Source organism: Aethalodelphis obliquidens, unplaced genomic scaffold, assembly GCF_003676395.1.
Source record: "Aethalodelphis obliquidens isolate GAN/ISIS:26980383/991018 unplaced genomic scaffold, ASM367639v1 scaffold1, whole genome shotgun sequence".
Lineage (NCBI taxonomy): Eukaryota > Metazoa > Chordata > Mammalia > Artiodactyla > Delphinidae > Aethalodelphis > Aethalodelphis obliquidens.
The window spans coordinates 104,368,643-104,381,856 of record NW_020837945.1 but is presented as its reverse complement, the minus strand read 5'-3'; the positions used below and the strand labels follow the sequence as shown (position 1 = coordinate 104,381,856).

Below are 13,214 nucleotides of genomic sequence, written 5' to 3'. Positions count from 1 at the left end.
AAAGGGCTCATGGTCTGTGTTCTGAGATCTTGGCTCACAGGATGCCCTCAAAGCCATCGCTGAGCCTTATCTGCCCAGGCACAGGGGGTGGCAGCAGGGAATTCGTCGACAGGCAAGGACAAAACACTGCCTGTGGCTGGTCAGTGGTGAGTTTGTGAGCACAATTTCACTCTTGATAATGGTCTCGATAGTCTTTCTGTCTCATAGTGATGAGCCATTCCTCCTCAGGTGCCGTCTTGCTTTTTGCCTGCAATATCCATTTTAGACGTTTCACTTTTGTTTTATGACAGTATTTCCCAAGGCCATTTTAGGAGGGGACAAGGCTCCGCTTGCCATAAACACACTGGGCGAGTGTAGTTTTGAGTCCGCTTCTCCCTTTTCCCATGCACTTCGCTGTTCCTCGCCCTGGGGCATGTTTGGACTTTGGGGGTTTGGAGGACATAATTGCCCTGCAGGTGTAATTCCTTAGAGAACAAAAAAAGTTTGAAACTACACATACATACACACACACACACACACACACTCATACTTTACACATGTGGGCAACAAGGAGGAAATCAGGTTCCAATTGTTGAATTTTAAGAGAAAAACTGTTTTACTAGTCAGTTGAATCATAGTTACTTGAAAGGTTAGGGCGGTTTGTTCCGAAAGGAAGATTGAGCAGTGGTGTCCAAAGAGTGGCTCTGATAACAAGATATTTGTATTGTAAGTATTTGCGGTTATGATTAGGCATGTGGTGTGTATGTTTTGCAGTCAGGTGTGTTCTCCTTTTCTGAGAAAGCATCACATCCGTCTCAGGAAAGAAGTCGATCTGAATCGAATAAGTCCCGCCTCTTATCTTCAACATGGTGTCCACGTGGACATCTTACCGATCGATGTAGAGAAGAGATGTGGAAGATCTGGCACCAGAAAGATGGACTTGAATCCTAGCTCTTCTATCTAACAGTCGGGTAACCTTCCTTCACCCTCTGTTTCCTCATCTTCAGATGAGCTATCATAATAGCTACTGTTTATTGCAGATTTACATTACCATAGGGCAGGTACTGCTACTAAGCAATTTACCTAAATTTTCTCATTTAATCCTCCAACATCAAGTGGGATCCTTTACCTCTGGACTGGGAAGGGCTTTCCAAGCACAGAGCCAGCAGACACTTAAGAGGGAGTGAGCTATTGACTTAACTGTATAACATTTAGATGCCAAACTCAGAAGGACTAATCATATGCTTACTCTAAAATGTTCAGAACTCTCAGACCTTTATAGAAAAATAAGCAAAGCTAGGAGTAAGTAGTTTAGAGAAAAGCAAGTACATTAACTGAAAAAATTTAGATATTTAATCTCACTGGTAATCAAAGAAATAAAAAGAATAGCACTTTTTGCCTATCAAATTAAAAACACTGGCATTTTTTTTAAGTGAAAATACTCAGTGTTAGCCAGGATATAGTAAAAACTGCACCCTTTCCGTTGCTGGTGGGCATGTACATCGGAACAGATTTTCCCTCGAGCGGTGTGACAGAATGTGTCAGGAGCCTCAACAAGTGTTCACACTCAGCTGATCTGGTAATTCCACTTGCAGAACTTATCCTGAGGAAATAATCAGACATGTGGGCAGGAATTTATGTAAAATGCTAACTTCTCTGTAATTTGTAATTGGATACAACCCAAATGGGTGACAATAGAAGATAACTCCAGAGGAGAGAATGATATGCAGCCATTTACAATTGTAGTTTTTAAGAATTTTGAATGAAGGAGGGAAATTCTCATAATATAAACATTATGATCTCAATTTTATAAAAAAGAGAAAAATACACATATAAGGTAAAAAAAAACTAGAAGAAAATATACCAAAATGTTAGCAGCGATCTGTGTCTCAGTGGTGGGATTATGGTGGCTTTTATATGCTTTATACTTTTCTTCATTTGTTCAGTGGGATCCAGAGAGAGAAGAGGAGAAGGGGAGAAAGCTTGTGTATTACAAAACAGTTGTCTTTAAACTGTTAAGGAAGTATTCCGTATAAAACTAGTAATTAGTGTAAATAGAAATATCTTTAAGACCTTCTCCACGATCTGTAGCTTTAGCATACAAAGTAAATCAGGAAAGATAGACATGAGATCAAGTGTGTGTTCACGCCTCAGACCTGGGAAAGGTGTTTTCTTTAAATAAAACCTCTTCCAGACCCCAGGCTGGTGTTGGACAACATTAGTCATTAACACTCATGTTGTGATCTACCGATTTTATATTTGAATATTTCATTCCACTCAACAGTTTTCTGACTGTAGAGGACATTGAGTGAGATTCTCTTTTGGCTGTTATATGGATTGAGAAATAGGTTCACTGACTACATTGAATCTGTGTGGCAGATTTGGGGTTTTTGAAATGAATTTGTTTTAAATAAAGATGTCAAGTGTTGTGGTTCTGTTTTGGCAGGACCATCACCAGTACCAGCCTTACATATTTGGAAGGGTGGGTTGCTTTAATTAAGGTTCCCAGCAGTACAGTTGCAAGTAGTTAGTGAAATTAAAAGCATTCTTACTTCCCTTTACGACTTCATGGTTACTTTCTCAGGGCTCAGTGCTGTGCTAGCCCAGTAACAATATGAGATCAGCATCACATCTGTAACTGTATAAAAGTAGTCTTGGGGGCTTCCCTGGTGGCGCAGTGGTTGGGAGTCTGCCTGCCGATGCAGGGGACACGGGTTCGTGCCCCGGTCCGGGAAGATCCCACATGCCGCGGAGCGGCTGGGCCCGTGAGCCACGGCCGCTGAGCCTGCGCGTCCGGAGCCCGTGCTCCGCAACGGGAGAGGCCACAACAGTGAGAGGCCCGCGTACCACAAAAAAAAAAAAGTAGTCTTGGGACTTCCCTGGTGGCACAGTGGTTAAGAATCCGCCTGCCAATGCAGGGGACACGGGTTTGAGCCCTGGTCTGGGAAGATCCCACATGCTGCGGAGCAACTAAGCCTGCGAGCCACAGCTACTGAGCCTGAGTGCCACAACTACTGAAGCCTGTGTGCCTAGAGCCCGTGCTCCGCAACAAGAGAAGCCACTGCAATGAGAAGCCCACGCACACCAACGAAGAGTAGCCCCCGGTCACTGCAACTAGAGAGAGCCCGCATGCAGCAAGGAAGACCCAATGCAGCCAAAAATAAATTAATTAATTTTTAAAAAAAAAGTAGTCTTTCACCTTGTGGCTGTATTAACAGATACACACAAATACAGGAGCTCCTAGTATGACACAGTTCCACTGGTGCATGACAAAATGGGGGGGAGGGATATCTATATAGACAGATAGATTTAAATATAATTGCTAAGCATGAAAGTTGAAAGAGTGCTTGTAGTGTCCACGAATTTTAAAATGTTAGAGAAAAGGAGAATAAAGATGAGCTTTCCTTCAACCAGAAGTTCTCAACCCCATTGAAACTAAATACCCAGTGATAGAGTCTAGGGATGTGTACTTTACACTTGATCTTAGCCCAAAGGCACAGAAGCAATGGGAATGTGCATTTTAAAGTCTCTGCAGGAAGTTCTGATGCAGACGGTTGAAGCTGATGCTGTCTTAGCGGTGCTGCGCTGTCGTATATTTTATTCTGTGCTTCCCATATGATATCTACTAGCCACCTGTGGCTCTGGAGCTCTTGAAATGCAGCTAGTATGACTGAGGGACTGAATTTTTTATTTTAATTAATTTTTAATTTGAGTGTAAATAGTTACATGTGACTATTAACTATCATATTAAACAGCAGCCTTAACCTGTAGTATATTGCCCTTCACTTGGGGATGAAATGAGGCCATTTTTCAGCCTGTCCTTCCCATAGGTTGTACATTTCATTCCTGTGACACAGTGATGCTCAGATGATGGCTCAGAGCTTTCACCGTAACTTCTGGATACTGGTAGCAGCAAACGTGGCTCCAGAACCTCCTACTGAGAGAGTCAAGGCGGTCGTGCGTCCCGTAACCACACCCACTCACGTGAGCTGGGTTTCGTTATATAATTTGTTCCGCAGAGTCTTCAGCGCCCTGCTCAGAACATAAAATGGTGCTTCTCACAGCCTCCCTCATCCCACGAAACAGAAAACCAAAATCTCATTCTCACCCCAGGATGTCTAACTCATTGTTTGTTTTTTGTAGTTGTTTTATTTTTAGCTAAGGAAATCATGCCTCATCTTCTGTTGTTTAAAGGGTTTAAAAGTTCAGCGTGGTGAGTTTTTATGGGACTTTTATGCGAAGCCAAGCGTTGTAAACGTATCCAAGTTATCTCAGTAGTGTAGTTTACCAAATCCTTTTCCTATGCACACCGACCTGACTTCCCTTCAAAATATGAAACAGATGGGTCCAGTGAGAGTCCTCCAGCTATTCCAGGCACTAGGTTAGGATTTCTCACAATCTAAACCTGGTGAGATGAGCTTGAATGGAAACAAGAGTCCCCGTCAAGACTGTAATGGGTGGAGGCAGGGGCTGTGTCTATCCGTCCTGGGCCGTCTTCTAGCGTCACAGCGTGGCTCCTGCCTCTCAGAGAGGCTTGGTGCCTGTTGGTTGAACGAATTAATGTTCTTGCCATAGAGAAAGTGGACTGAAGGGACCATGTAAAGAAGGGAAAAGATCCAGGGAGGGGCCACATTTGAGACAAAAGTGATTTGATTTAGGACAAAGTGCTTGCCCTCCATGACTTTACTCTGTTATATTTAGCAGGTAAGAAGAAGAAAGATTATAGTGCCAAATAACCTACAGGTGACCCTTTAACAACCCCTGGGGATAGGAGCGCCGACCCTCCACGCAGTGAAAAATCTGCCTATAATTTATAGTTAGCCCTCCGTCTGTGTGGTTCCGCATACGCAGATTCAACCAACTGTGGGTGGTGTAGCACTGTAGTATTTACTGTTGAGAAAAATCTGCTGTAAGTGCACCTGAGCAGTTCAAACCCATGTTGTTCAGGGGTCAACTGTGGTTCTGTCTTGATGATGATCATTTACTACCGGGATGGTGCTTTCCGAGACTAGTGATCATAAAGGACTCCAAAGCACTGAAAATGCTCACAGACGTGGAATCAGGAAAGACTGGTTGAATTTCAGTCTTAATAATTCAAATGCTCTTGTGTTTTGGCTTGTTTACTTTTTGTCTGATATTATAGTTCTAAGAGACTTAGCCGTTAGATCGCCTCTGGTTGTGACGTATCTGCCTGCTCATCGGCATGTTTTATTTTCCTGAAATTTTAGGCACAGAAAAATGAAAGAGAATCTATCCGACAGAAGTTGGCACTTGGAAGCTTCTTTGATGATGGCCCGGGAATTTATACCAGCTGTAGCAAAAGTGGGAAGCCAAGCCTTTCCTCCCGGTGAGTGTTTTGATTTTCTGATATGTACCTAATGGATTTTGTCATCTGACTATGTATGTCTAATAAGAGATATCCTTTAAATCCTTGAGGATTTTTTCCCCATAATACTGCCACCTTTATTTGCGTGCTAGACAGATCCCTCTCCACCTGTTTGTTGGGTTTGTTTTTTGGGTTTTAGTTTTGGGGATTTTTTGGCCCATTTGCCCAGCCATTTGAGGTCAGATTTCTATATTTCATTTTTTTTCTAGACACAATTCTGATTTTGCATTGTGAAGGGGGAATCAAGCTACACTCTTAAGCAAGCTGACTGATGCTTGGAGAAGTGTGGCAGACCACCAGATTTCCCATTAAGCAGTCCCAAAGCATCCAGCCTAACCCCCCGATGCATTTGATTGCAATGAATACTGGTAACTGAGAAATACAATTCCCACTTTGATCATTGAATGTTTACTACAGAGCTTAACCTGTCCTGCAGGTGTTTTTTTTTTTTTTACCTTAATTGATTTCAGGGTATCATTGATCATTTGCATAACTTCTAATTCCAATTAAAATATATTAAAATTATGATTCTATCTAGAAAATAGGATTGTAGGCCAGAGCTTCTCAAACTTTAATGTGCGTATGTATCGCCTGGGAATCGTGTTAAAATGCTGATTCTGATTTAGTAGGTTGGGGTGGGATTTAAGGTTCTGTATTTTTTTTTTCTTTTTAATTAATTAATTTATTTATTTTTGGCAGCGTTGGGTCTTCGTTGCTGCACTCAGGCTTTCTCTAGTTGCGGTGAGCAGGGCCTACTCTTCATTGCGGTGTGTGGGCTTCTCATTGCGGTGGCTTCTCTTGTTGCAGAGCGTGGGCTCTAGGTACACAGGCTTCAGTAGTTGCAGCACACAGCCTCGGTAGTTGTGGCTCGCAGGCTCTAGAGCACAGGCTCAGTGGCACACGGGCTTAGTTGCTCCGCGGCATGTGGGATCTTCCCGGACCAGGGCTCGAACCCATGTCCCCTGCACTGGCAGGTGGATTCTAACCACTTCACCACCAGGGAAGTCCCAAGATTCTGTATTTCTAACAAGCTCCCAGCTGATGTTCATGCTGCCAGTCCATAGGTCACACTTTGATTAGGGAGGGTATAGACAATCTGCAAAATTAACTGTTATGAGTACAGGTATTCCAAGCGATTAAAGCACATAAAACATTGTTTTAATAAAGATGGTAGTAACTGAAGACCCATCAGCATTCTCTCGATCCCTCCCCAAATATCCATTTCGTGTCAGAATGTCTGGCTCTTCCTTTGGGCTCTCTAAGAGCAAATATTCCCTGTATAAATACTAGGTATACTTACCATGTTAAACCAGGTGTGGGAGACAAATGATAGCATTCATGCATTCATTCAGCCAACGGATTTCCACTCTTTCCTTCATATAAGGCCCAGAATTAGACACTTTAGTATCGATTTTATCAAGCTTTCAGTAAGCCTCATGCTTCTGTCTGATCCTTACAGATTCATCTAAATCAGCAAAAATCAGAAAGCACGCACACGCGCATATATGTGCGTATTTAGGAGTCACTCCTGATGGGTTAGTGCCTGGAGACAGGAGCTGTGGCCTGGCCATGCAGTGTTTATGCATGTCCTCCTCAGCTGGGTGTGGGCCAGCTCAGGCTCAGAGGATTCCCTCGCTCTCGGCATATGTCATTCCAGAGTTGGAAGGTCAGCCTTCCCCTTTGCCATGGAAGCACCTCTTTCTCCTCCTAGTGGGATGTGGCAGGAGGACCTCAGGCCTAGGGACCTGGACACCTGAGGGTTAGTCCCAGTCAGCTTCTAATTCTGAGACTTGAGCAATTTACTTAGTTTTTACCATGCCTCAGTTTCCTCATTTTTGTAAAATGAGTAGATTGGACCCCATAGCCTTATAGATCTCTGCTACTGCCCTCTAGTAGTCCCCAGAGCACCAAAAAGTTTTCTTCTAGAAACGCCATCTCTTTGCTCAGCCATGTCCTATCCATCTGGTCCAAACGGGAGCTGTGGTTTTTAAAATCGAAGTTGTGTGTGTGTGTGTGTGTGTGTGTGTGTGTGTGTGTGTGTGTGTGTGTGTATTATATGACTTTGAAAGTAAAGTAGAATTAACTACAGAGTATATAATAACAACATAAAAGTAACAGTCCCTGGTCCCGTCCCTCTCTATCCTCATCTCACTCTCCAGAAACAATAACTTTTAACTCCTTAGTTGTTTAAGCTGGTATTTATATCTCTGAGTAAAATGCTTATCTTCTTAACTTTTACTTTTAAACCATTTACTGACTGCTAAATACGGAAGGTTGGGATTTAACTCTCTTTTACAGCCCTCCCACAGACATATCTATATATCCCTCCCCATCCTCCTAATATAATTACTTTATAATTTGGGGTCAAATAACTGTTCAATTTTACATTATTAAGTTCATATAGTATTCACCTTGAACCATGTAGTAAACTATGATTACTTGAGAAATTTTATTGTTTGTTCTGAAATGTAAATTGCCCCATTTTCCCCTTTGCCAGTCCCTGATTTGACTGCTGTATTATATTCCACCATGTGAATGTATCTCTTCTGACGATAGGCATTGGGTTGTTTCAGAGGTTCTGCTCTTATAAACAGTGCTGCTTATAAACATCCTTGCATGTGTCTTCTGCTGTCTGTGTGCAAGAGTTTCTCTCTGGTGTGTACCTTGGACTGGTATTCCTAGGAAAATACATGAATGTTCCTATTTAGAAGATAATGCCAAACTGTTCAAAATAGTTGCACAAGTTACACTCGTACCAGCAATGCTTCAGAGATCCTGCGGATCTATATAGCCTTTCTAACACTCAATATTGTCAACTTCTTTCACACTTTTGTTAACTGAATGTGGGTATTAAATGATATTTCATTATGTTTATTAGCCATCTCTGTTTCCCCTTCTGTGAAATGTCTTTTTGGGCCTCATGTCCAAATTTCTATTGGATTCTTTATGCTTTTTTCATCGATTTATGGAAGTTCTTTAGTTATGATTCTAATCCTTAATATGCTGTATGTATGGCAAATATCTTCTCCCAGGTTGTAACTTGTCTTTTCACTCAATGTGTCTTTATGACCAGAAGTTCTTAATTTTAATTTTAATGGTAATTTTTATCTAACTTTTCTTTTAGAGTCAGTGCTTTCTGAGGCTTCTATAAAAAATCTTCTTCTACCCTAAGGTCCAAAAGGCGTTAACCTAGATTTCCTGTTAAGAGTTTAAAGTGTTTTTTTTTTTTAAGTCTGTAAGCAATCAGGGGTTGGTTTCCTGATTTGGAATGGAGAAGTCTAATTTCATCTTTTTCCATATACATGACCATTTTTTCCATCATATTTATTAGTAACAATTCTCTTTAACTGACTGATCTAACAGACCACTTATGTATGACTATACATTAATGGGAATACATTCTATTTCATTGGTTAGTGTTTCTATCCCTGCACCAGTACCATACAGTTTTAATTACTATAGCTTCAAAATAAGTCCTGATATCTGGACTCTTTACTCTTTTACTGCCTATTCTTGGTTTTTTATTCTTCCATATAAATTTTAAATCATCAAATCAAGTTCAGCAAAATACTGTCTTGGGATTTTTGACTAGAATTGCACTGAATCTGGAAATATTGGGTTGGCCAAAAAGTCCGTTCTGGTTTTTCCATAAGATGTTATGGAAAAACCCGAACGAACTTACGGAAAACGAACTTACGGGAAAAACCAAACGAACTTTTTGGCCAACCCAATAATTTAGGGGAGAATTACATTTTCACAGTATTAAATTTTCCTATCCCTGTTTTCCATTTAGAGATACTGCATATCTTTTGTTATATTATATTTGATATTCTGATATTATCTTAAATTCTCTTAGATAATGCTTTCTTGTTTGCTGCAGCTTACTTTGTACACTAGTCGTGTATCCAGCCATTTCGTTATTATTATACCTAGTATTTCTCTACTCTCCTATTATTTCCAGTAAAGTTGTCTGTACATTCTTTGGACGTTTAAAACAATATCATCTACAAAAAATAGCAGCTTTTAAAATTCCTTTCTGTCCTCCTACTTCTGGTTTCTTTCTTTGTTTTACTGCACTGGATAGGTACCCTAGTACACTGAGGATTAAAAATGGTAGTAGTTGGAATCCTTAGCTCATTTCTCATATTAAATGGAATGCTTCTAATGTTTCCATTTAGGATGATGTTAATTTTATGTTTTCTTTAATTTTACTCTTTATGAGATTAACATTGTTCCCTTATATTCATAATTTTAAAAACATTTTTATCATGAATGGGTATTTGATGTTATCATGTGCTTTTTCTGCATCTGTTGAGATGATTGTATGACTTTCTCTATTAATCTATAATGAATTACATTTATAGATTTTCAAAATATTGAACAATCTTTGCATACCTATTATAAACCAAAATTGGTTGGGGGTATTATCTTTTTTTGAACAGTATTGGATTTTATACATAATATTTTATTTAGGGTTGTTATACTTCCATTCATGAGTCACATGGGTCTGTTGTATTCTTTTCTTGTAACCTTTTTTTCTGGTTTTAGTATAAGTTTATGCTGGTGTAAATGAATTAGCTACTATTCCCCCTTTCATATTGTCTAAGAAAAGTCTACATAATATTGGAATGAGCTGTTTCTTACCAGTATAACCATCTGGGCCCAGTGTCTACTTTGTATGTTTGATTTTAACAGCTTCTGTTTTTTAAGTGTTTTTAAGATTGTACACACTTTTGATTTCTTCTTGAGTCAGTTCTGATGAGTTGTATTTTCTAAGAATTTGTCCATTTTGTTTATGTTTTCAAAATTTTTCCCATCATGCTTTCTCATTTCACTGAGGGCATTAATTTTAGTTAAATTGTTCAAAATGTTTCCTTCTGATTTCTACATTGTCCATGATTTTTTCTGAGTTTGTTTTTTTGTTCATTTTGATTTCTATTAATAATTAAGTGTAAAACACTAAAAGCTGTTGTAAAGTTTCTGGTTGGGGCTTGGAGACGTATATTGTCTTCTCAGAGAGACCTTCCCTGACTACCCAATTAAAAGGTAAACTCCCAACCTACCTACCACTTTCTATTCTCTTACCCTGCTTATCCTCTTACCCTGATTTGTTTTTCTTTGTGGTCCTTATCATTACCTGATGTTGTATTATATATATTTTTAATCTGTTCCTTGTCTTTCTCTAGTACGAAAATAATTAACCCCAAGAGAGCAGGCCTTTGTCTGTTTTGTTCACCACCATAACTATTGCTTACACAGTGTCTAATACATAGTCACTGAATAGTTGTTGCATTAATGAATGGTGAACTTCACTTTAGAATGGTCAAATAAAAACACAGCTATTTGTAAGGGTGCATCCAATTAAAAGTGCTCAAAGCTCTTGGGCTGTAAGTTGTCACAGGGAAGAACTCTTCAACTTCATCCTAAGGAATTTTAAGCCTGGCTGCCAGTGTAAGACTCTAGCAGGGGAATGGTTGACCATTCAGCACATAGAATTTCACTTAATTCCTTTGATTTCAGTAAGGCGCTTCACTGCCACCTCAGCTGTGCCTGAGGGAGCCCTAGCCCAGAGCTCCCCTGATGCAGCCTCTCTAGATAGTAAACTTTCTCATCCTGCCAGACCACACGTAGTCAGGGCACGTTAGAAGATCTAGGTTTTCCTTTCAGTTGTTTAATCAGTTTGGTTTGTATGCAGCCTTACCCCACTCCCCTGCCTTTGGATGCACCTGAGTATTTCCAGGATCCTGAAGTGAAAATGCATGTGCCTTCTCCACCAGTCACCCCTGCAGACACCTAGCAAATTGAAGTAGTTAAGTCAAATACCCCTCATCCATCTGCATTTTGTCTTTCAAAATATTTTCAAACTCTCTTGTGGGGGCTTCCCTGGTGGCGCAGTGGTTGGGGGTCCGCCTGCCGATGCAGGGGACGCGGGTTCGTGCCCTGGTCCAGGAGGATCCCGCATGCCGCGGAGTGGCTGGGCCCGTGAGCCATGGCCGCTGGGCCTGCGTGTCCGGAGCCTGTGCTCCACAACGGGAGGGGCCACAGCGGTGAGAGGCCCGCGTACCGCAAAAAAAAAAAACTCTCTTGTGTGCCACTGTCTCCTTTTCCATTTCCTTTGTCCATGTAAGTTCATACCTTATTTCTTCCTTTAATATTATTTTAGTAGGATTTCAGAAGAGAGAGAAGATAAATTCCTGTGTTCGATATGCCATGTGTAACTAGAAGTCTCATGAAGGTTTTTGTTATTTTTAATAGCAGAAATGTAAAATCCTGTGCAGAAACCATGTATGTTAAACAAAGCAGACCTCTGGTCCAGGAGGACTGAAGGAGAGGGGTTGGGATACCCCTGCCCAGAACATGCCATCTGCCACCATTTCCCTTCAATGCCGCTCTACTTCGCGCTCAGTGCCCCTCACCGTCCCTCCCCTATAAACCCTCAAAGCCCACCTGAAACTCTTCTGGCAGAGCAGAATTTGAGAATCACTTAGTCATCTACCCTCTTTGGAGACACAGCTATCTAATAAACACATACGTATTTCACAGTAGCTCATAACAAGCTACACTTGTTGACTCGCCATAAGGAAGATTATTTATATCCTGTTCGTTCATATGTTGTCCTCTCCACATTCTGGGATGAGATCATCCTCTCTGAGAACACGATGACTTTTTGGATCCCCCTTAGGATGATGGTTAATAATGAGACTTAACGTTCCTAAGAAATGTCACTTTTTCCCTGTAAATTTAAAGTCTGCAAAGACTGACTGCCATTCTCCTTCCTCAGGAATAATGTAGGAGAAAAGCCTTAGGAAATGTTCAGTTGCAATTGTGTAACCCATATTCTCCATCCCTATTAGAATTAGTGTTTCTCTGATGTGTTACAATTCCTGAAATTCTTCATTGAGCTAGAAGTACCTTACCTCTTTCTTACAAAAGTACTTGAGGGATGTTAGAACTTTGAGGTCACTGATGTGGCACTCCAGAATGCTCCAAAGCGCACCTGTTGAACTAGTTAAATAATCAAAACCAGGTAAATATTAGCTGAATTTACTGCTTTAAGGAGCTCAGGACTCAATTTTAAATGAGGCTGAGGACTTACAATTAATTGCCCAAGCAATGGGTTCTGAAGTGCTAAGCTTACTTTTAAGGCAGGGCCTACCCAGGTAAGTAGGATCGTTTGGCAAAATAGTGGACTTCTATTTATGCATTTTAAAGGGTGTTTACCTGTAAAAATTCACTTCATATTATGTGAGGAATTGTGAAGTAGTGGGAGGGTCCTTTGGGAAGACAAGTTTAAGCTGCTCCTATGAGAGTAAGTCCTTCTCTGTTGGCCTTTGGGTTTCAGCCCCACTGAATTTTTCTAATTAGTGCTATCTCCTAAAGTACTTTTTAAGAGAATGACAAGCTATTAAATGTAAGCTAGACTTACGATAATCCCATAAAGACATTTCATGCCCAGTACTGCAGCAAAAGAATTTTTGATATTGCTTCATAACTCAACTAATTAAATTTGACTTATACTGAAATGTGGCCAGTATAGGAAGCGCCGTATTTTTCTTCAAAATGTGCTAATCCACACATAATCAGACTTTTCAAACTGAGATCGTATGACCTTTGTCCGTTTTCTCTGTTTAAAAATGTTCCAGCTAAAAGCTTAAAAGGAAATGAGAGAAATGAATGACCTATTTTTGAAAGAAGTTTCTAAGAAATGTTAGATTTACTCATGTTCTTAGAAAAATTAAATATTCCTTTTCTCTTATGACTAGTATAATACTTTGCTATAAAATATTTTTTCATTGACCAAATTAATCTTGAATCAGCATTATATTTCGGATTTTGAGTTTATATAGCT

The 13,214-nt window shown here is 40.3% G+C and overlaps 1 protein-coding gene across 5 annotated transcripts in view; it reads left to right on the top strand.

Moving 5' to 3' along the window:
* The window catches only part of SCHIP1 (schwannomin interacting protein 1), a 575,684-nt gene that overhangs the window by 540,893 nt on the left and 21,577 nt on the right, over positions 1-13,214 (top strand). For all 5 annotated transcript variants that reach the window (XM_027113083.1, XM_027113079.1, XM_027113074.1 and 2 more), the window contains one exon: positions 5,208-5,326. In XM_027113083.1, coding sequence (XP_026968884.1) covers positions 5,208-5,326 — 119 coding nt within the window. The remainder of the gene's footprint in view (positions 1-5,207; positions 5,327-13,214) is intronic.